General features: G+C 46.9%; 1 protein-coding gene and 1 long non-coding RNA gene across 6 annotated transcripts in view; one reads left to right on the plus strand and one right to left on the minus strand.

Moving 5' to 3' along the window:
- Nucleotides 1-19,767, plus strand: part of NFAT5 (nuclear factor of activated T cells 5) — a 55,457-nt gene extending 35,690 nt beyond the window's left edge. For 3 of the 5 annotated variants that reach the window (XM_053953007.1, XM_053953010.1, XM_053953011.1), the window contains 10 exons: nucleotides 1,609-1,799; nucleotides 2,608-2,780; nucleotides 5,756-5,890; nucleotides 6,048-6,100; nucleotides 6,745-6,877; nucleotides 7,389-7,466; nucleotides 8,307-8,419; nucleotides 8,950-11,383; nucleotides 12,073-12,322; nucleotides 13,156-19,767. In XM_053953007.1, coding sequence (XP_053808982.1) covers nucleotides 1,609-1,799; nucleotides 2,608-2,780; nucleotides 5,756-5,890; nucleotides 6,048-6,100; nucleotides 6,745-6,877; nucleotides 7,389-7,466; nucleotides 8,307-8,419; nucleotides 8,950-11,383; nucleotides 12,073-12,311 — 3,549 coding nt within the window. In that variant the 3' untranslated portion in view covers nucleotides 12,312-12,322; nucleotides 13,156-19,767. The remainder of the gene's footprint in view (nucleotides 1-1,608; nucleotides 1,800-2,607; nucleotides 2,781-5,755; nucleotides 5,891-6,047; nucleotides 6,101-6,744; nucleotides 6,878-7,388; nucleotides 7,467-8,306; nucleotides 8,420-8,949; nucleotides 11,384-12,072; nucleotides 12,323-13,155) is intronic. The other 2 variants (XM_053953008.1, XM_053953009.1) reach the window with 2 other exon arrangements.
- LOC128793657 (uncharacterized) lies at nucleotides 1,849-12,746 on the minus strand. The gene is made up of 3 exons (XR_008432852.1): nucleotides 12,534-12,746; nucleotides 8,004-8,074; nucleotides 1,849-1,979 (listed from the first exon to the last, which is right to left on the minus strand). It is a non-coding gene; the product is annotated as an uncharacterized LOC128793657 (long non-coding RNA).
- Nucleotides 19,768-19,905: the final 138 nt, after the last annotated feature.

Below are 19,905 nucleotides of genomic sequence, written 5' to 3' on the forward strand. Positions count from 1 at the left end.
TAAAACTCTCTCAGGGCTGGACAGACAACTGAGTCAGTGAATCTTCAGGAAATCTGAGCTAGTGGGAAAATACGTTACAGACAAGGGAGTTTTTTGTTTTGTTTGTGGGGTTTAAAGGTGGGGAGGAGCAGTGTAAAGATGTTGGTGCTCAGCAGAGATCTGGTGCTTGGGAGCGGCTCCGGCGCATGGCCCTGACACAGGCTGAGGAGGAGAAGCAGGTTCAGTGGCCATTTAAATAAAACTGATCTTGATGACTTAGAACTTGAGTCTACAATCAGTAGGCAACATTAAAATTGTATAAGCAAGCCATAATCAAGGGACTGGCTGTTGAGCCCTTTGTTGTGAGCTGTGCCTCTGCTGGGCCAGAGATCTTGGGCCCTTGCTCATCTCTGACAGTCATATTTGCTATTTGCTCCTCTTGGACATGAGCACACAATGATCTTACCAGTATTTGCTGATTTATTTATTTTTTTTCCTTTGTTCAAACTTGCTACAAACTTCCAAACTACGTTTTTTAAGTGTGTCAGGGAATAATCCTCCAAGGAATTCTCCAGAGGATTCTGCTCTCATTTGTATCTCCTCACTACTGAAACTGGTGCTGCCTGGGCTTCCAGGCCTGAGACAGAAGACAATACTGTCACCCAGAAATCCTTGAGCAACAAATGTCTCAGTGGAAACACTAAAATACTCATTTTATGTCCTAGAATGCTCTGGCAAGGAATTTCCATCTCTGGCCTGGGAATTTGGCAACTATCTAATGTTTCTTTTCACTTAGAGTATTTTTCTTAATTATTTCCTAAAAAGAATTTCCTTTGTAATGCGATGTCCAGGTTTACTTCAGGACTTCTTTTACCTCAGAGTATTTTTAGTCTGTGGCACCGGTGGGATCCCACTAATAAAAAAAAGCATTAAGAGGACACAAACCATTTCATGCCAGGGTGTTGATGTTATGAAAATGAATGTATTTTTCACTGACATGTTCTGGGATAATTATGGCTTGCACACAGGGTTGCAGGAGGATGTTAAAATGTCTGACCTGCTCTTATTTATGAAGTGTTTCAGTGACTTCTGACATTGTTTTTAAGTAGGAGATGTCAGGTTACCATTTTTAATTTTTATTTTGATGTCTGAAGGAAGGCTGGGCTTATGCAGTTGGATGGTTGGACCATTCAGTCGCCCATTTCTCCCTCTGCTTCCCTTTCATCCTATTCTAACTCCTTCAGGGGTTTTGCAGCTATTGGACAATTCTAATCTGGTTTCAGGAGGATTTCAAAATGCATCTGGCATGCAGGTGAGGTCCTGGAATGCCAGTGGCTGTACACATATTGAGCAGCAAAACCTCTCCACCTCTGGAATCAGCCCCAGGAAACGTTCTCTTTCTTGGCTGACTGGTGGATGTAGATGCTGGGAGGGGAAGGAGAATCCTGGGAAGAGAGGGGGGAATAGTCACAGTTGGGGTGAGGACAGGAGGTCGTGAGAGACGCGGGAGTCGCAGCTGGGATAATTCTGTCTGAAGGTAGACGGGATTCAGGCTGGTTTAGAAGCCAGATATGAATAATAACAGCTAATTGTTGTTCCTGTGCTAATTGCCCACCTGGCCTGTTGCAGCTGGAAGGCCACAACGAGCCCGTGGTGCTGCAGGTGTTCGTGGGCAACGACTCCGGGCGCGTGAAGCCCCACGGGTTCTACCAGGCCTGCAGGGTCACGGGCAGGAACACCACGCCCTGCAAGGAGGTGGACATCGAGGGCACCACTGTCATCGAGGTGGGGCTGGACCCAAGCAACAACATGACGCTGGCGTGAGTAGCTCTTCCAGGAATATTTGCCTTTATTAGCTTGGGTTTGGGAACCGATTTCCTTTTCCCATTGGATGGTGGGTTATAGTTCAAGTCTGAACACCTCGGTGCTCTCCTCTCTCTGCTCCTTGGCTCTTGCTTGCAGTTCAGTGTACTCACAGGAGATAGCAGGTGGTCCCTGTGCTTTTGGGACACAGAACCCAAAATCCTGGGTAAATAGCAGTATTCTTTTTAACACATCAGGCTGTGTTTGCTTCTGCTGTTCTTGCTTTTTTTGGCTGTTTTTTGCTTTAAATCATTTTGCATGGAGCCTGTCTGAAAGCCACCACTGCATCACTCACCTGGCCCTGTACATCTCCCCTAGGACCACACTTAAGGGAGGACTTATCTGTCACTTCCAAGTCCCACTGAACATAAATAATATGACTACAGTAAGTTTTCTTCTACTCCTGCTTTCTTTAAGTGAATGCAGAATATTTTGAAGCAATAATCCTGCAAACACAGATCTCGCCCTGGGGATGGAAGAATGAAGAGCTATGATTCTAAATTGAACGCTTACCAGAATTATATTGCACTTTCTGTTTTATTCATGCTTTCATATGCCTTTCTGCCATGATTCATCATCCAAATTAGGCAGGGTTGAATGAAAACTTGAAAAAGGTCATAGATTTCATGTAAATAAAAAGAAATCTAATAACATTTCTGTAATTACCTCAAGGCTTTTGACTTTGGCTTATGAAACTACTTGAGAGACTGTTAAAAACGCTGAACTTACTAAACTATGAAATTCTGCTCTGTTTTGTGTTGTTAGGGTTGATTGTGTGGGAATCCTGAAGCTGAGGAATGCTGATGTGGAAGCCAGGATAGGGATTGCCGGCTCCAAGAAGAAAAGCACCCGCGCTCGGCTCGTCTTTCGCGTCAACATCACGCGCAAGGACGGCTCCACCCTGACCCTGCAGACGCCTTCTTCCCCAATTCTGTGCAGTGAGTGTCAAACCAAGGAGCTGAGAGTAGAGGGGTCTGGCTTTTAGTGGGATCTCGGCATGGAAAGCGGTCAGGCATTGGCAGCGGCTGCCCAGGGAGATGTGGAGTCCCCAGCCCTGGAGGTGCCCGAGGGAGGAACAGATGTGGCACTCAGTGCTCTGGGCTGGGGACACGGTGGGGATCAGGCACAGCTTGGACTGGATGGTCTCCAACCTAAATGATGCTCTGATTCTTGAGGGGTAAAAAACCTAGCCTGTGTTAATCGGTGATAATTCAGAATTGCTGTAGCTGAAATCAAGTGGATTGATTTTTATTTGTGGTGGGGTAATAGTTAAAACTATTGTCCAGTATTGAAAAATAGTTACACAATTCCTGATCTTCAGTTCAATTAATTTTTTGCCTCCTAAAATTTCACCGTTTTTGTTGTGATTGCTTTGAAAAACAACAGTTAGTACTTTGAGTCTCTTCTGTATTGTCACATTCATGCCTCAGCTTTCAGTGCTAGACAGGACTTGCAGTAAGTCAGCAAGCCTGGCTCTCTCAGCTGTGGTCCTTGCGTGGGCCAGAGGCTGAATCTGTTCTGGTTCAGTGCAAGAACAAAACTTTTTATAGCTCTTTATTAAACTGCTCTGTTTAGCACGAGCACAGATGGCTGCCTTGGCTGGGGAGGTTCCACTGACCAAAAGGGAAAAGGGGATTGTGGAATCATGGAATGGTTTGGGCTGGAAGGGACCTTAAAGCTCATCTTGATGAATGAGATGCAGAGCTTTGTCTATGCATGAAAGAGTAGAGAAGCTCCTGGGCACTTGTATCGTGCTCTTGCCATGGTATAAAAAGGATTTTGGGGGGTTATTTTTGAGAACTGCAGTCATCTTTGCAGCTCCATTGCAGTCAGTAGACCATGGTGGTATTTCACAGTAATGGAGTATCTGATACTAAGTTTCAGATTTAAGATAAAAACATTTTCTATAAAATCTCATAATCACTCCTGTATTTCTTTTGTTTGTAACTTTCTGGTTAAAGATAAAATTATTTCACCTATAGAAGAAAAAGGGAGTGGAAATCACCTGATGTTTTCTTTAACAGTCCAAAACTTGCTATTGTGAGTAGAAGCTGAGAGTCTGAGATGAAGCATTGAGAGACTGATTTTAAAATAGGCTGTTGAGCTAAAAAAAGCTGTATTTGATGCAGAGAGTAAATTGGTTTGGTTTTTGGCAGGCTGGGGTTTGGTCACTTGCTAAGAAAATATTCTCAATTGTGTGAGTTGCTAAGAGGTTGCCCAGGAATTTTACAGTGTCTCCACTGCTGGAAGTCTTAGATCACAGAAACAAAATACTCTGGTCAGACTTGTGTCTTTGGGGAATATGTGAATAAAACTGATCATGGTGTGAAGGTTGAAAGGGGAATTCCTGCAGCTCCTTCCAGGACTCTGTGCTTCTGTCTTAACTTATGCCAAAGCTACAGGGACTTGCAGTAGACCTTGGCCAAGCAAATAGTGCTGGCACATGGGTACTGGCTGATCAAAATGGCATGAAATGTGTTGTTTATTGAATATAAATCATCTCCTCAGGCACATTACACTGGGTTGGTTTGCTACATAAACCTTACTTACAGGTGTGTAATGTACCTTCACAACAAGGTTTGCATTTGCACTCATCAGAGCCTGTTTATGTTGTGTTTTATAATGTTCCTGAAACCATAGAAAAGGCATTAAGGAGCTGCAGGCTCTTTATTTGAGGGCTGTGTTTTAAATAGGCTTTGTTAACTTGTTAGCAAACCTAAATCCAGTTACTCTTTTCATGTGCCTTGAGCATGTTCAGTCGTTGCGTAACGGTTGCCTGGGAACCTGCAGCCAGAGTTGTAGAAAAATCCTTTCTGAAAGGTCATTAAATAATTTGGAGTGGTACAGGATGTATGTTCTGCTGTGTAGTAAGCCCAGAGAATATTGTTATTAAACACTCAAAGTGGGCCAGGCAAGTGCAGAAACACAAGTCTGGGTGTGTGCCCTGGGAAGCTGTGGAGAGGAGAAAATGTGGTTGAGGAACCTCCATTAGAAACAAGAATTATTTTGTATTAAATGTGTCAAAGCACATAATTTTAAAATGTACCTCTGTTTAAATTGTCTGCAGTGCTCATTTGTATTCAGCACACGTGGTCCTGTTTGGTTTAAGGTTTAAGAAGAGTAGGAATGGTTTGCAGCAGTGACAGTTTATGCTAAGAATGATATAAATCATCATCTGGACCTCTGGCACAGGGGCATCCAGGGATGTGTGTCTGCAAAACCACATCCTCTTGGCGTGTTTATTTGATTCAAATTGCTAAAATTCCTAACTCCAGAGATGGGATTCTTGCAAGGATTTGGAGGGGACCTTGAAGCTCATCCCATTCCACCCCCTGCCAGGGGCCAGGGGACCCCAGGTTGCTCCAAGCCCTGGGTTAGTTCTTGCACCAGACAGAAAACTGTCGTAAAAAAAACTGTGCAAAGCCCTCCAGGTAATAAGGGAATCACTCCTCCTGCTCTTTTGCAGAGCAGAACAAAATAAGCTTCACAAAAAAATAAAGTTTTATGACCCAGAGGCTGAATTTGCAGGTAGGCTTCAGGTGTGTCTAAGGGTTGATGCCTCTGGAAATCACTCTACACCAGGGAATTACAGCACCACATTTCCTTCTCTTCTGAGCACTTGTTGAGCTTTGGCTCCAGCACTGGGAGTTTTGTCTTGAAGATGTAGTAAGTGCAGGAGAAAAGGAAAACGATTATTAGTGGATCATTGAGCTGAGTGTGATTTCTGTGAGCTCATTATGTTTGGTGAGGAAATAATAGAAATGGTTATATTCTGAAGAGTTTATCATGAAATACATGATAAAGAAAGAAGCTCAGGAGTTTTAGTTTTCCCTTCATAACCCTGTAAGTAAAAGTGGTTTGGTTTGGATGTTGATATTTTCTTGATTCCCGACTCTGTTTTTTTCCCTTGCAGCTCAGCCAGCGGGAGTCCCAGAGATCCTAAAGAAAAGTCTCCACAGCTGTTCAGTGAAGGGTGAAGAGGAAGTTTTTCTGATTGGCAAGAACTTCCTAAAGGGAACAAAAGTGATTTTCCAAGAGAATGTTTCCGGTTAGTGTGAAAGCAGGGCTGGCTTGGGGTGCTGAGCAGAGCCTGGGGTCGGGGTTTCACTGCTGGGTAAAGCTCACTTGGGGAGAGCAGACTGAGGAGCAGAGTCAAAGGCACTGAAACAAATTGCTCTAACCTAGGCTTTTTAATTTTCATTTAGATGAGAATTCTTGGAAGGCAGAAGCTGAAATTGACATGGAATTATTTCATCAGGTACGTCTGTATTACTTCTATTATCACTACTTTTATTATCACTACTACTGCTATTATTATTATTACTACTATTATTATATTTTTAATTTAAAAAATACACTGACTCAGTTTCCAAAGAAAAATTAATCAAGCCTTTCCCTCTTTCTGTGCATTTCTAGAAATAATACTATTTTTTTCCATGTAAGGTCTGTTGTGAGTCTGGTGGAATATGATTTTGGGTTTACACCAGTATGATTGTTCAGTGTCTAACTGAGAGCTTGGATCCCACAGTGAGTTTGCTGAGCAGATCTTTGCCCTTGTGTACAATGGAACTAAAAGGCCTAATTCAGTTTTCCCAGCAATTTCCATGGAAGGAGATTGTGTGTGCAGCATAGACTTTATAACTGGCTGAATTTTTGTTCCACTTTGAAATGTTTTACGGAATAGTTATTCTTTTTTGACACAAATAAGTTTCTTTATGGACTCTTTGGTTGTCAGGAAAGTGCCATCCTGTTCCCATCCCCAAGGGCAGTATCCCACATGTGCATTGCCCCCAGTGCCCTGGGCTTTTATTTATGCTGTTTTGTCAGCCTATTTCTGTCTTTTGTTGTAAGTAAGTAGAATGAAGATCAGTAGTAAGAAAATGTGATCTTTTTGCCTTGCAGAATCACCTTATTGTGAAGGTGCCACCATATCACGACCAGCAAATCACCTCAGCAGTCTCTGTGGGAATATACGTGGTGACCAACGCTGGGAGATCTCACGACGTGCAGCCCTTCACCTACACTCCAGAGCCAGGTGTGTGGGGTGCACTGGGGGAGCAGTGGCCATTTCACCTGCTCAGCACGGAATGCTGAGTGACGTGGATCTTCCCAAAGCCCCCTTGCTGGCCAGTGTTGCTCTGTTAATAATAAAATCCAAAGGCTTTGCTTTTCCCATTTATGTGCCAAATACTTCAAATTCCAGCTGTCTCGTGACAGCTCTTCTTATATAGCAGCATCCATTTCTAGTTAAAGGGTCAAAATGAAGCTGAGCACGATAAAAAAAATCAACATATCCCATACAATGCACCAAATAAACCAAGAAATCCCACCAGGCTTTATCCTGAGGAAAGCTGCAATTTGCCCACTTCATGTATTTTAGTTTATTTATTTATCTGTATCACAATAGACAGTGCAAAGGTTTGTGTGGGTTTCAAAGAACCTGAATTTCTTTAAGCTATAAGGAATTGTTTTGGTTTGCTTTGTGTTTTTTTGGCTTGTTTGCTGATTTAACGTAAGGAAGTTCTCAATGTGTTTTGTCTCGGCAGCTGGGACTCTGAATGTTAATGTGAAGAAGGAAATCTCCAGCCCAGCCCAACATTGTTCTTTTGAAGAGGCTATAAAAGGTACTAAATTGATTCTTATCAGTGTTCTCAATAATTTAACTATGAATTCCTACCCAGATTTGGTGAAATGAATCAGACATCCTGTGATAAGTCTGTGCTTATAAAATCTGCCCCTATTCTTACAGGGAGGTTTATTTTCTGACTCTGAAACTTACTTTATAACAATATTCCTATCAGCATATTTTAGTACAAGCTAATATAGAACAAAAAGGCAAAAAATAATGCTAATTTTTGTTTCATTTTTCATGCATTAGGCTCTGCAGTCTAATCTTTATTTAGCATGTTTGCAAGTGAAGAATAACAAAAAAGCCTAGGATTGGAGTTAATACAATGAATTAGAAACTGCGTAGTGTTAGTTTAAGCAGATATATAAACTAATATACAGGGTAAGCCTGACATCCATCTAATTTAGTGTGCAGCTTAACCAAGGGAAGATCCCAACTCCTCCAGGAGAACAGCTGCTGCCTCTTGGAACACAACGTGCTGTTGCTGTTCCTTCATGTCCTCAGTTAATTTGTGCAATATATCTGAATTTACCTTCTCATGGGGGTTTCTGTGTCAGCTCCTCTTTGATGCTTCATTCCTGTACCTGTTCTGCTCCAGGTTGACTGTGAACCAGAGAGAATTTTGTTTGCTGTATGTACTTGGTCTGTTCTGTCCTTCCTCACTCTATACACATGTGCAGAAATTTTACTGCCACGTTACTGTAAGGTTTAAATTTGCTTAGGGTGTGGAGATCTGCTGCTTTACGTCGAAGAGTAATTCTGTAATTTACTTAAAGGGTGTTATGGAATGGTTTCACCATTGCCCCTCTTGTTCTCCTTTTGTTTGTGGCTGCAGCAGTGAAGGCCACGGGCTGTAACCTGGAGAAGGTGAACATTCTTCCTAGTGCCTTGATAACTCCACTCATGCCAAGCAGTATGATCAAGAACGAAGATGTGGCTCCAATGGAAGTAAGTGCACAAAAATGCTCTCCCCCCAAGTTCCAGGTGGGTTTGGTGGGGGCTGAGCACAGCAGCTTTCAGACTCTGAGTTACATCTGCTCCTTGGTCCATGCTTTAGTAGTGGAGAAGAGTAATAGACAGGGAAAGTGCCATGTCCGGGATCAGTCTGGGCAAAACACAATAACAGAGCGTGAGTAAAACACAGTTTCCTTTGGTAACTCACCTGGTTCCTGGCCCCAGAGAGATTGATGGGTTAGTGACCCTATGATGGGGATTTTTATCCTGTGACACAGAACCAGTAAATTACTGTAAGAATATTCTTTTAATCAGTTCTTAGCATTGCTTTCATTAAATTGTGCTGTGATTCCATCCTTGTAGTAGCGTTTCCACTGCTGATCATTTGTTTGCTAGTTTGGGTGTGTCTGGGTTTCACATCTTACATGTCCCTCTGATCTTCCCTGGACATCGGGGATTTTGGGAAATTGTATTTGCATAACCCCAGTAAGTTTATAAATTACCGAATGTCTTGCTCTTTTCAGGCTTCAAATGTGGTTGGACCAACTCAGCAAACATTGGAAAACAGCATGTCTGGCATATCAACTTCTGCTTCCCATTTACCTTCTGAAAGTGAAAACCAGCAGCAAATCCAGCCCAAGGTGTACAACCCAGAGACCCTGAGCACCATCCAAACGCAGGACATTTCCCAGCCCGGCAGCTTCTCCGCAGTGTCTGCCCCGGGCCAGCTGCAGAACAGCGATGCCCTGCTGCAGCAGGCTGCGCAGTTCCAGACGAGGGATTCCCAGCCCAGGGAGGTGCTGCAGTCGGATGGCACAGTGGTGACTCTGTCACAGCTGACTGATGCCTCACAGCAGCAGCAGCCGACGCTCTCGGAGCCGGCCCAGGCCCTGCAGCAGCAGATTTCCTCGAGCATCTTCTCGTCGGCCAGCGGCGTGAGTCAGCTCCAGAACACCATCCAGCAGCTCCAGGCTGGCAACTTCCCCACCAACACCGCCACGGGCAGCAACAGGAACGTTGACTTGGTGCAGCAGGTCCTGGAAGCTCAGCAGCAGTTATCTTCCGTTTTGTTTTCGGGCTCAGACAGCAGCGAGGATGTCCAGGATCAGCTGAACGCAGATATCTTTCAGCAGGTCAGCCAGATACAGAACAGCGTGAATCCCGGGATGTTTTCCTCCTCAGACACAGCTGTCCATTCCAGACCGGAGAACCTTTTGCCTGGACGAGCCGAGAACGTTCACTCCCAGCCTGAAGGTGCCCTGTCCAACCAGCAGCAGCAACAGCAGCAGCAGCAGCAGGCCATGGAGACGTCAGCAGCCATGGTGATGGGCATGCAGCAGAACATGTGCCAGGCGGCCACGCAGATGCAGTCGGATCTGTTCTCCTCCAGCACGGCGGGGAACGGAGCCCTGCAGCAGTCCCCAGTGTACCAGCAGGCGTCCCACATGATGGGTGGCTTGTCCACCAGCGAGGACATGCAGATGCAGTGTGAGCTGTTCTCCTCGTCCCCGGGGGTGTCCGGCGGCGAGGCGGCCGCCCCCGCGCAGCAGCCGGTCTCCAGCAACGGCGCTGCCATGTTCCAGCCCTCGAGCTCTGCAGAGGGAGAAGAGGCCTCGGGCCAGAGCAAACAGATGCAGAGCTCTGTGTTTCAGACCATGGTTCAGATGCAGCACAGTGGGGAAAGTCAGTCCCAGGTTAATCTGTTCTCATCTACCAAGACCATGATGAGTGTCCAGGCCAGTGGTACTCAGCAGCAGGGCGGGGGTCTGTTCCAGCAAGGTGGAGAAATGATGTCAATTCAGTCAGGAAGCTTCATCCAGCAGTCTCCACACTCACAAGCTCAGCTTTTCCACTCTCAGAACCCTATTGGTGACACTCAGAATATATCCCAGGAAACACAAGGATCCCTTTTTCATAGCTCAAATTCCATTGTCCACAACCAGACCAACACTAATTCCTCTGACCAACTGCAGCCCCCGATGTTCCACTCACAGAATGCCATGGGTGTCTTGCAGAGCTCCTCGGTGCCTCAAGACCAGCAGTCTGCCAACATGTTCCTTTCCCAGAGTTCCATGAGCAACCCTGCCACTCAGGAAGAGCAGATGTCATTCTTTACAAGCCCAAATCCCATTTCTCCTCTTCAGACAGCAGCAAACACTGAACAGCAGACTTCTTTCCAGCAGCAGACACAGATCTCTCATATCCAGAGCTCCATGCTTCCCCAGGAGCAGCCCCAGACTCAGCCAGCTCAGCAGGGTTTGTTTCAGTCCCAAGTGTCGTTGGGCTCCATCCAGTCCAGCTCCATCCCTCAGAACCAACAAGGAGCCATCTTCCAGCCTCAGCATTCGATTGTTGCTATCCAGAGCAGCCCTCCATCTCAGGAGCAGCAACAGCAGCAGCAGCAGAACATGATGTTCAGCAATCAAAATGCAATGAGTACAATGGCCCCCCAAAAGCAGAACATGATTTTCAATCCAAACCAAAACCCGGTTACCAATCAGGAGCAACAAGGCCAGTCCATTTTTCATCCACAGTCCAACATGGCCTCGATGAATCAGGAACAGCAGCCCATGCAATTCCAGAGTCAGACCACAGTGTCGTCTCTCCAGAATCCTGGCTCCAACCAGGCTGAAGCACAGCAGCCAACCATCTTCCATAACTCACCCCAGATTCAGCTGGTCCAAGGGTCCCCAAGTTCTCAAGAGCAACAAGTCACCCTCTTCATCTCCTCAGCTTCCATGTCTGCCCTGCAGAACAGCATGAGCCAGCCGGAGCTGCAGCAGTCCCCCATGTACTCCTCCCAAAACAGCATGGCAGGAATGCCAGGAACTGCTTCTCCTCCCCAGCAGCAGGCTCCTCTGTTCCACAACACGGCGGGAGGTGCCATCAACCAGCTGCAGAATTCCCCTGCCTCATCCCAGCAGACCTCGGGAATATTCCTGTTCGGCATCCAGAACAGTAAGTGACCAGTGCCTGATGCTGAGCTTACCATGTGGAGAGCTGCCACAGAAACAGGGAGTGGTTTGGGTGGGAAGAGACCTTAAAACAAATCCTATCCAGCCCTGCCATGGCAGGGACACCTTCCACTCCCCCAGGTTGCCCCAAGCCCTGTCCAACCTGGCCTGGGACACTTCCAGGGATCCAGGGGCAGCCACAGCTGCTCTGGGCACCCTGTGCCAGGGCCTGCCCACCCTCACAGGGAAGAGTCTCTCACTAATATCTAATCTAAGAATGATTGTGCTCTCCTAAGAGAGCATTTCTCTTGCTGTTTTTGGTTTCCATAATATACGTGTTGCCTCTCTTCACCTTGCTGAAGGAAAGTTAAGGATTTTAGAAGCTGTAGAGTCCAGAAGAGCGTCTGTTAAAGTGCACTTAGCAGTACAAACCTGCACTTTTCCGTATCTCCTCTCTGGACCCAGCCTCCACGACCAGTTCTGTGGGATGCAGAGCCTTTCTCTGTGTGCAGAGGTCTGTGGGTGCCCGTGAGCCCCAGCAGTGAGAGGTGCAGGTGCTGCTTACAGCAGGTTGGAGCGGCTCTCCCAGGGCGGGCGCACAGCTGGCGGTGGGCCGTGGTCACAGCCGTGTGTGCTCTGCTCAGGGAGCTCTTGGCCTGTGCCAAGGCACTGAAATGTCCCTCTGTCCCCCAGACTGCGGCCAGCTGCTGCCCCCCGGGCCGGCGGCGCTGCCGGAGGAGCTGATGGCCATGGGCCAGCCCGGGCAGCCCCAGGGCGAGGCCCAGCCCGCGGTGCCGGCGCTCCTGTCCCAGCAGCTCCCCGAGACCCCGCCGCTGCCCTCGGCCATGGCCACCAACCAGAACATGGAGAAGATAGACGACCTGCTCGTGTCCTTGCAGAACCAGGGGAACAACATGGCTGGCTCGTTTTAATTAGGCAAGTGGTGAGTTTGGGTCTCTGGGTTCTTTGCTGCCACGCAGGAGCTTTGTTCAGTGCGTTTATACCTTGCAGGGTGTGACCGTGCTTTGAGCGGTCAGCTAAAACACCAGTGAGGCTGAATTAAGACTATAATACCAGAATGAAGTTATTAAAACCAGTCAGAGGTCAGAACCTGTATAAAGCAGTTGAGACTGTGTCTTGTTCATTTTTCCTACCTTTTGTCATCTGCCGTGAGAGTGTGGTACTTTGTTAGGGAGGAGAGTGGCTCACTGGCAGCTTGGCAGATCAGAACCTTATGAAACATGACTGTTGTTAAAAAACTTGAGACTTACTGAGTAAATAACACCTCAAGTTTGAACTGTTCTGAACTCTTCCCCTGGGTTACAGTAACATAATGTGAAAACAAGTTCTGGTGGAATGTGGCAGCTCCTGAGGGTGCCACATGCTGAGGCTGTGTTAGAAACAGCCAACGGCATCAGCTGTTGCTAGGAGACATTCTGCTTTTAGAAGGAGCCTTTTTCAGAGAGGGGAAGAGCCTTTGACTACAAATGAGCACCAGGAACCAGGAGGACTCTGGAGTCCAGAGCTGGTTGTGGTAACTTGGGGTGATCTTGTTCCTAAATCCCCCGGAGTTTTCACTGAAGTGATACACTTCATTGCCTCTCTAAAGGGGTTTGTGTAGGAAGTTTGGAGTCTCTCCAGAGCTTCTCTTGCTCCTCACCCCCAATTCAGTGTCTGCTCATGAGGAACACCCTGAAGATGAAGGCACTGCACAGGAGGAGGAGGAGGGGACTGTGATTAGTTATGCCTGACTTTTCTGCTTGTTTTCTCACGCAGAAATTCCGTGAAGAAAAAAAAGCGACGATTTCCCAGATCCTCTCAGACCTTCCAACTCTGGATTAGGCTGCGTGGAACCAATTGCTTCTGTGGAAAAGTGGCCTCTTTAAGAGCACACGCGTGGCCAGTGGCAGACCTGAGGCCATGACCATGGAGTTTGGGCTCCATAGTGCCAATAATGCTGAGGAGTTATGCTTTGTGTTACTGGGGCGTGGGGTTGGGCTGTTACCAGGTTCATAAACCTCATTACAGTGGGGGCTCTTGGAATTTAAAGCATATCTGGTCAGTTATTATTGTTGTTGGAAGGTAATCCATGTTACCACGTTTACTTTTTCCCTGCTATTCTTTCTTCCTATCCCTTTTTTTCCCTCGGGAAGCTCGTGCAGCAGAAACAGCAGCTGCCTCTGCCCCGAGTCGTGACTCAGCTGTCAGTAAGTGAAGGGATCTCTCGATTGACACGGAGTGGGAGAGCCAAACCCACCCTTTATGAATTGGAAGCGTTGATAACGGTAATAACCAAGCAGAGAATTGCTGCTCTGAATAACCAGTTCCCATCTGAGAATGGGATTAACGGTTTTCCACGTCCGTGGAAGCTGGGGTTGCGTGGAGCTGTACGTAGAGCAAGGGTTTGGTGGCTCTACAAAATGAAGAAATGAAGAGGAACTTCCAGTTGGTCTTAAAATCTTCTCTAAAACACCTTCAGCTTGGAAGGAGCATTCTTTGTGGCTGAGGAAGGGACTCCTCTGTGTCTCTCGTTCTGACTGATGGTTGGAGCTCTGTAAAGACTCATGAGCTGTTCCCAGCTTCTCCCTTTTAGCTCTTTCCATGGTTTTCCTTCTCTCCCTCAGTTTTGTATTTTGTTATTTAAAAAAAAGACATAAATATCCTACTGGCTTTAAAGCTAAAGAAACAGCTTTTAGGAATCCTTGGCAGTAAATTGCTTAGTCAGTAGAAGCTTTGACAAATAATCAAGGAGTAAGGAGAGAGGAAGCAATTTCTCCACCACCTTCTAATTGCAGGAATCCCCCTTAACCCACCACTTCCAGCTGTGACTGATGGAAATCTTCAGCTTGGCTTTACTCCAAGTAGGGGGCAAATTGCATCATTTTTAAGCCTTCTTAAAAGGTCACTTCATCCCGAGCTGTTGCATCTTTGTAGCACATGGAGCTCATCGCAGTTCTGAAGTGATTTTTCCTTTTTCTACCACCGAGCCCCAAGTCTGGTTTTAGATTGCCATGTTTAACTAAGGAATAAATCATTGACTGATGTTACCGAATGTAAAAACAACCCACTCCAGACCATGCAGGTGTATTGTGAGGCTTGTGGATTTTTTGGGTGCTTCAACTCTCCAGGCAGTGTGTGATCTCTCACTACAGCCTCGTTCAGATCCGTGTTCCTCCCGCTGCCGCCGGAGCCGAGCCGCTCCCGCGGCGCCCGTTCCGCCTCGGTAGAGTTAGCTGGTATCACGTCATTCTTCATTTTGTTATTTGAAATAACAAAGGAACAGTCTGTAAATGGGGTTTTTTTTTTAAGTTCCTCGAGTCTGTTTACTGTGTGTTTTCCCCTTAACTCGTGTGCGTAGTTGAGCCGTGTAGAGTTTTTTGTTGGTTTTCCTGGATTTCCCCCGTTTGTTGGTCTGTCACGACGTTCACTTTCTCTTTCTGTCTCTCTCTTTCTCTCTCTCATTGAGAGGCATTGAATTACGTTTTCAGTAGTAAGGCTTCTTGCCGATATGAAGGGAACTTTTCAGAAAGAGACCTGCTCTGGGTCATTTAATTTTGAATACAGTTTTCAATCGTTCAAGTTTTGGATGGTTTATATCTAATGTGTGTTTCATTTTTTTGGAAAGCTATATTTTGTATTTAGGAAATGGTATAACTATTTTGCTATTTGTACTGAGTGAGTACATTGGCATAAATATAAAAATTTATATATATACATATATATAAAATATTCTTTTTGCCACACATTTTTGTGGTAAATTTGTGAGTTTGTCTGATGTTCTACCACAACGTGGCGTCTGATAACAGTGGGGTGGGGTGGGGTTTGTTATGTCTTTATTGAGTATTTAAGTACTTTTTGCAACATAAATAACGTGTTCATCTCTCGCCATTCCATCAGGCAGTGTTGGTCCAGCTGGCCACGAGAAGCTTTGCTCTGTGTTTGGTGTGTCCCTCACTCACAGCCTAGCCAGGAAACCCAGAGGCATTTAGGATTATATAAAAATGAAATATTGGGGTTTCCCTCAGAATGAGCCATTCAGCTTTTCTCCACTCTTCATTGCCTATTTAATATTTTATTATTAGCGCCTCTGTGTTTTAACTCCTAATTTATGATTATGCTCAAATGTTGGAAATTTTAATCAGGACAGAAAGAATTCCCCGCTGCATCATGTCCAGAGCTGCTTTAACCCCGACCCAGACTTCTTCTTTCTGTATTTTATTTTTTTTTTTTCCCCTGCTAAGACAAAACATTACCAACATCTTGTAATGGTTCACAACACGAAAGCAGCAGCCCCCAGCAGCGCCCAGGAGCTGCGTGGGGCTGCTCAGGCTGAGAACAATGGACCCAACAACGTCCAGAGGGCCGTGGAAGTCCATAGGCACTCACTGGGAAAGGAACTGGTGGTGTTTGCAGGATCTGTGTCCCAGGATGAGCTGTTGGGTGTCACCTGGGGCCGTTGGACACGGAAGGAGTGACAGGAACGACGGATTCGCTCGCGTGCTGCTTCAGTTTGCTCCTTGTTCCCAAGGGCTCTATCCATTTGTTGGTCAGTGCCAAGTCACCAGGGACCAATTCTCCATGGAACAGGATGAGTGCCCAGAAGAGAACCTCATCCCAAGCCTGCCACAGCTCCAGGGAAGGGTATGTTTGAATTGTGGGCGTGTTTGAGGTCACTTACGAAGAGAAGAGAGAAAAAAAACATACACAAAAAACCAACCAAGGGCTGTGCTATCCCAGTTTTCCCTTCTGGAAACACCTTCCTTTCCTCGTGTTAAATTTACCTGTTCATTTTAGGTCAATGTTTAAATGTACAACACTTTGAACATGTGATTTGGTTACAAGAAGTATTTGTGTGACTGAAGAGGTCGCTCAGCGGTTGGCGCGTGCTCGGCAGCGGCTCTGAGGGTGGAGGGGTTGGATCAGCCCCAAAAGAGCTCAAGGACAGGCTGCAGGGTGTCATGGCAGGGAGCACAGCCTGAGCCACGTCTGTGTTTTACCAGGGCCCTGAACATTCTGACGTTTTCAGCGGCTGAGGTTGGGCAGCAGAGCTCCTCTATGACCCCAGGAGCACTGGCATCGTGTCTGGGCCCTTTGGGTGACGGAGGATCCTGAGGTACCAGTCCGTGTCAATCCAGCATCCCTGGGGGTCCCAGAGCACCCATTTGTGGGCACAGGTGAGACTTGAGGGAGATGGAGCTGCCAACCCCCCCCATGTCCCCTCAGCTTTTACCCTGAGTGTGCCCAGAGCCCACCCAGACACCAGGGAGCCAACACTCAGTGCACAGTTTGAGCTGAACATCTCCTCTGGCACGGAGTTACTGGTGCTTTGTGCTTAATTAACAGTTGTTTTCGTATTAATTGCCTCCTCACTGCCTGGTCTTGCAGCAAGCCAAACGCTTCGCTCTTATTTTAACACAAATCTAGTTCAAGAAGTAATTCCAGGCTGGCTGTTCTGAAGTGGGAGTGCACTCTCTGATCAGTGATTACGATTACTTCTAATCACTGACAGGGTGGCTGCTTCCCATGTAGTTTTGAGATAAAACAAGGCATGAGCAGTTAAACATAACCCTGGCAGGTTTTTACTGGAAGTGCCAAGTCTGGGCAGCTGTGTCAGTGGACATTCCCCTCACTTGCATAAGCTGAACTTTATTTTTTAAAGTTTCCATTGATATTTTGATTTAGAATCTTAATTTCTAAAAGGAAAATATGTCCAAATGGACTTTTATTCCTGTTTTGTTGTGCCTCTGCTTGGCAAACTGTTGGGTTCCTTTTCCAGGGCCATTGTGGGAGAGCAGAGGGAGCAAAGACATGGATCTGAGTGAGGGGAGCAGGAGAGAGGAGAGGGAGTTGCTTGGCATGCTCTGAGCTGTAGGTGGAAGGTGAGAACAGGAAATACTGCTGAGTGCTCATTAGTGCAGAGCTGAGTCTCAAGGAGTTGGGGGGGTTTGTGTTCAGGGGGGCTCGGGGCAGCTCCGTTCTGTAGAAGCTAAAAGGAAACAGCAGTGGGATGCTGTGTTTGTTCAGGGGCTTTGTTTTAATTTGGGCTTGTTTAGTCTTTTGTGGCAGCCTCTGAGCACTTTGTGTTCCTGCTCGGGCCAGCTGTGCCAGCTGTGCCAGCTGTGGTGCCCCGGGCAGGGCGTCTGTGCCACGGCGCCGAGGGTCAGCGTTGGAAATGGGGTAAACGTGTTAGAAACAAGGAAAAATGCAGCAGGGGGTAAACTCCTGCCAAAGGGAACTTGTGAAATTCTCTAGGGGAGTGGGGGACTCGGGGAGGTCACACAGGAGGAGAGGCTTTTCCTCTCCCAGTCTGTATAGGGATGTAAATATGCACTGCCTGTATATTCTAGGATTATATATATGTATATAGAGGAGTCAGATTATTCTATATAAATAATAGTAGACACAGCATTAGAATACTGTTATATTTACATTTTTATAAACATGAAATAATACTCCTTTTCCTCAGTAGGAGGTTTTTGTAGTAACTCATGAGTAGCTGTCTCACACCTCTCAGTCCTGGACGTGTGGCCCTGTTGGTGACGTGGCTCCAGAACTTGCTCTGCTTGGGAACCTCGCTGGGACCTGTGGCTTGCAAGCAGCTGTGGCCACTTTTGTATTTTTGTATCTTTTAGTTCACACTTGCAGATGTAGTTTAGGATGGAACTGACACCCAGGCTGAGGATGGGCTTCCTGCAGCCCTGAGCATCCCTGGGCTTCCCCTGGGTCACTCCAGAGCCGTTTCCATCCCCGGTCTGGCAGCAGCTGCTGCAGACAGGGATTGCTGGTGGCTGTGCTGCCCAGGGCTAGGCTGACACCAGTCTGGGGTCTGGGATGTTGTTGTGTAGCAAAAGGTCCCTGTTGTGCTGGGTAAGGGAGGGGAAACTCCTCTGCCATTTCTCTTTATTCCTATGAGGGCAGGAGTCTGTAAACTCATTTTTTAACTGATTCATTAGTGCAACAGTCAAAATCTAGAGAACTCCTTGAAAGCCAGTGAAGCTCCCCTTGAATTCTGTCCGTGAGGAGCCTGCTGCGACTCGTGCTGATTTCTTTCTTGCAGGTTGTGTGAGGAATTAAACCCTAAGAATCATAGAATCATAAAATATCCTGAGCTGGAAAGGACCCACAGGGATCATCCAGTCCAACCCCAGCCCTGCACAGACCCCCCAACAATCCCACCCTGGGCATCCCTGGCAGCGCTGTCCAAAGGCTCCTGGAGCTCTGGTGGCTTTGGGGCCGTGCCCATTCCCTGGGGAGCCTGGGCAGTGCCAGCACCCTCTGGGGGAAGAGCCTTTCCTGATATCCACCCTAAACCTGCCCTGACATAGCTCAGCCTTTAAATCAGGTCATACAATCAGTAATGTGTATTGTGTCCAACATGACTTTCAATTCCAAATCTGCGTTCCACTGGAATTCGTCCTGAGTGGATCAGTGTTGTCCTGGTACAGGTCTTCTTAAATCACCTCCACCACACTGAGAGCCAGTGTCCTCCTTTGTTCTCTTGGAGTTTGCAGGGCTGAACTCTGCTTTTTCCAGAGATTTGTCATTTTTGCTGTTACATTTCATTAAATTGCCCGGTGATATTCACTGTGTAGGGACAGGGCAAGGAATCCAGGGATTCCCTGCTCACTGACCCCTCTGTTCAGGTTCCAAGGCTCCCACACCCAGCAGCCCTCTGTGACACATTCCAGCTCCAGGCCTGGGATTAGGGAGGGGTCCTGTGTTCACCTGGCAGGTAAATGGCCTTGCCTTTGTTTTGGCCCTGGAGCTGCCCCGTGGAACAGGATCTGACCCGAGTGCCCTGGGCCAGGACCATGGCTGCCCGTTGGGATAACGTGGCCAGGGGGAAGTTCCTGTTTGGAAGTGGCTCTTTGGGTGTTGCAGAACAGGGATCCCAATCCAGTATCCTTAGCAGCCTGCAGCATTCCTGAGGCTTTTTTATTCTGGATAAAAGGAGGCAATTTGAATTATTTCCACCTGAGCTGATGCTGAGTTAAGCTCCAACCCCTTCAGAGCAGAGCTCCAACTTCTGTCTCTGTCCCTGCACCTCAGGTGGGCTCTCCCCTGCCTGCCAGATGTTCTGGGTGCACCCTCGACCGCTGAGCTGCCTCTTCTGTGTCCTGCAATGTGAAAGTAGCACCAGATACTCCTTCGTGCAGTTCTGTGTATATGGCTTTCGTAGGTGGGTTTTCCAAGCACTGATTCCCGGTGTTTTCAGTTTGTCTATGAGGGGATATTTTATTTGCATCTATGTTTTTAGCTCTCCTGTGATAACTTGTTGAATATTAAAAAAAAAAAAATATTTTGCTTCTATTGGGACATTTGTATACTCGCAACTATATTTCTGTAAACAGCTGCAGTCGAGAATAAACGATGAAAGTTTTCATTTTACACTGTAAAGTCTTGTGATGGTTTTTCCAAGGGCATCTCCAGAGCCATGCCTGGGGCGCAGCAGCTGCTGCAGAAGAGTGTCCTTGGGAATCACACTGACTTGGTGGTGTGGGACCCCCAGTAACCCCTGGGGGCTGC

This window comes from Vidua chalybeata, chromosome 11, assembly GCF_026979565.1.
Source record: "Vidua chalybeata isolate OUT-0048 chromosome 11, bVidCha1 merged haplotype, whole genome shotgun sequence".
Taxonomy (NCBI): Eukaryota; Metazoa; Chordata; class Aves; order Passeriformes; family Viduidae; genus Vidua; species Vidua chalybeata.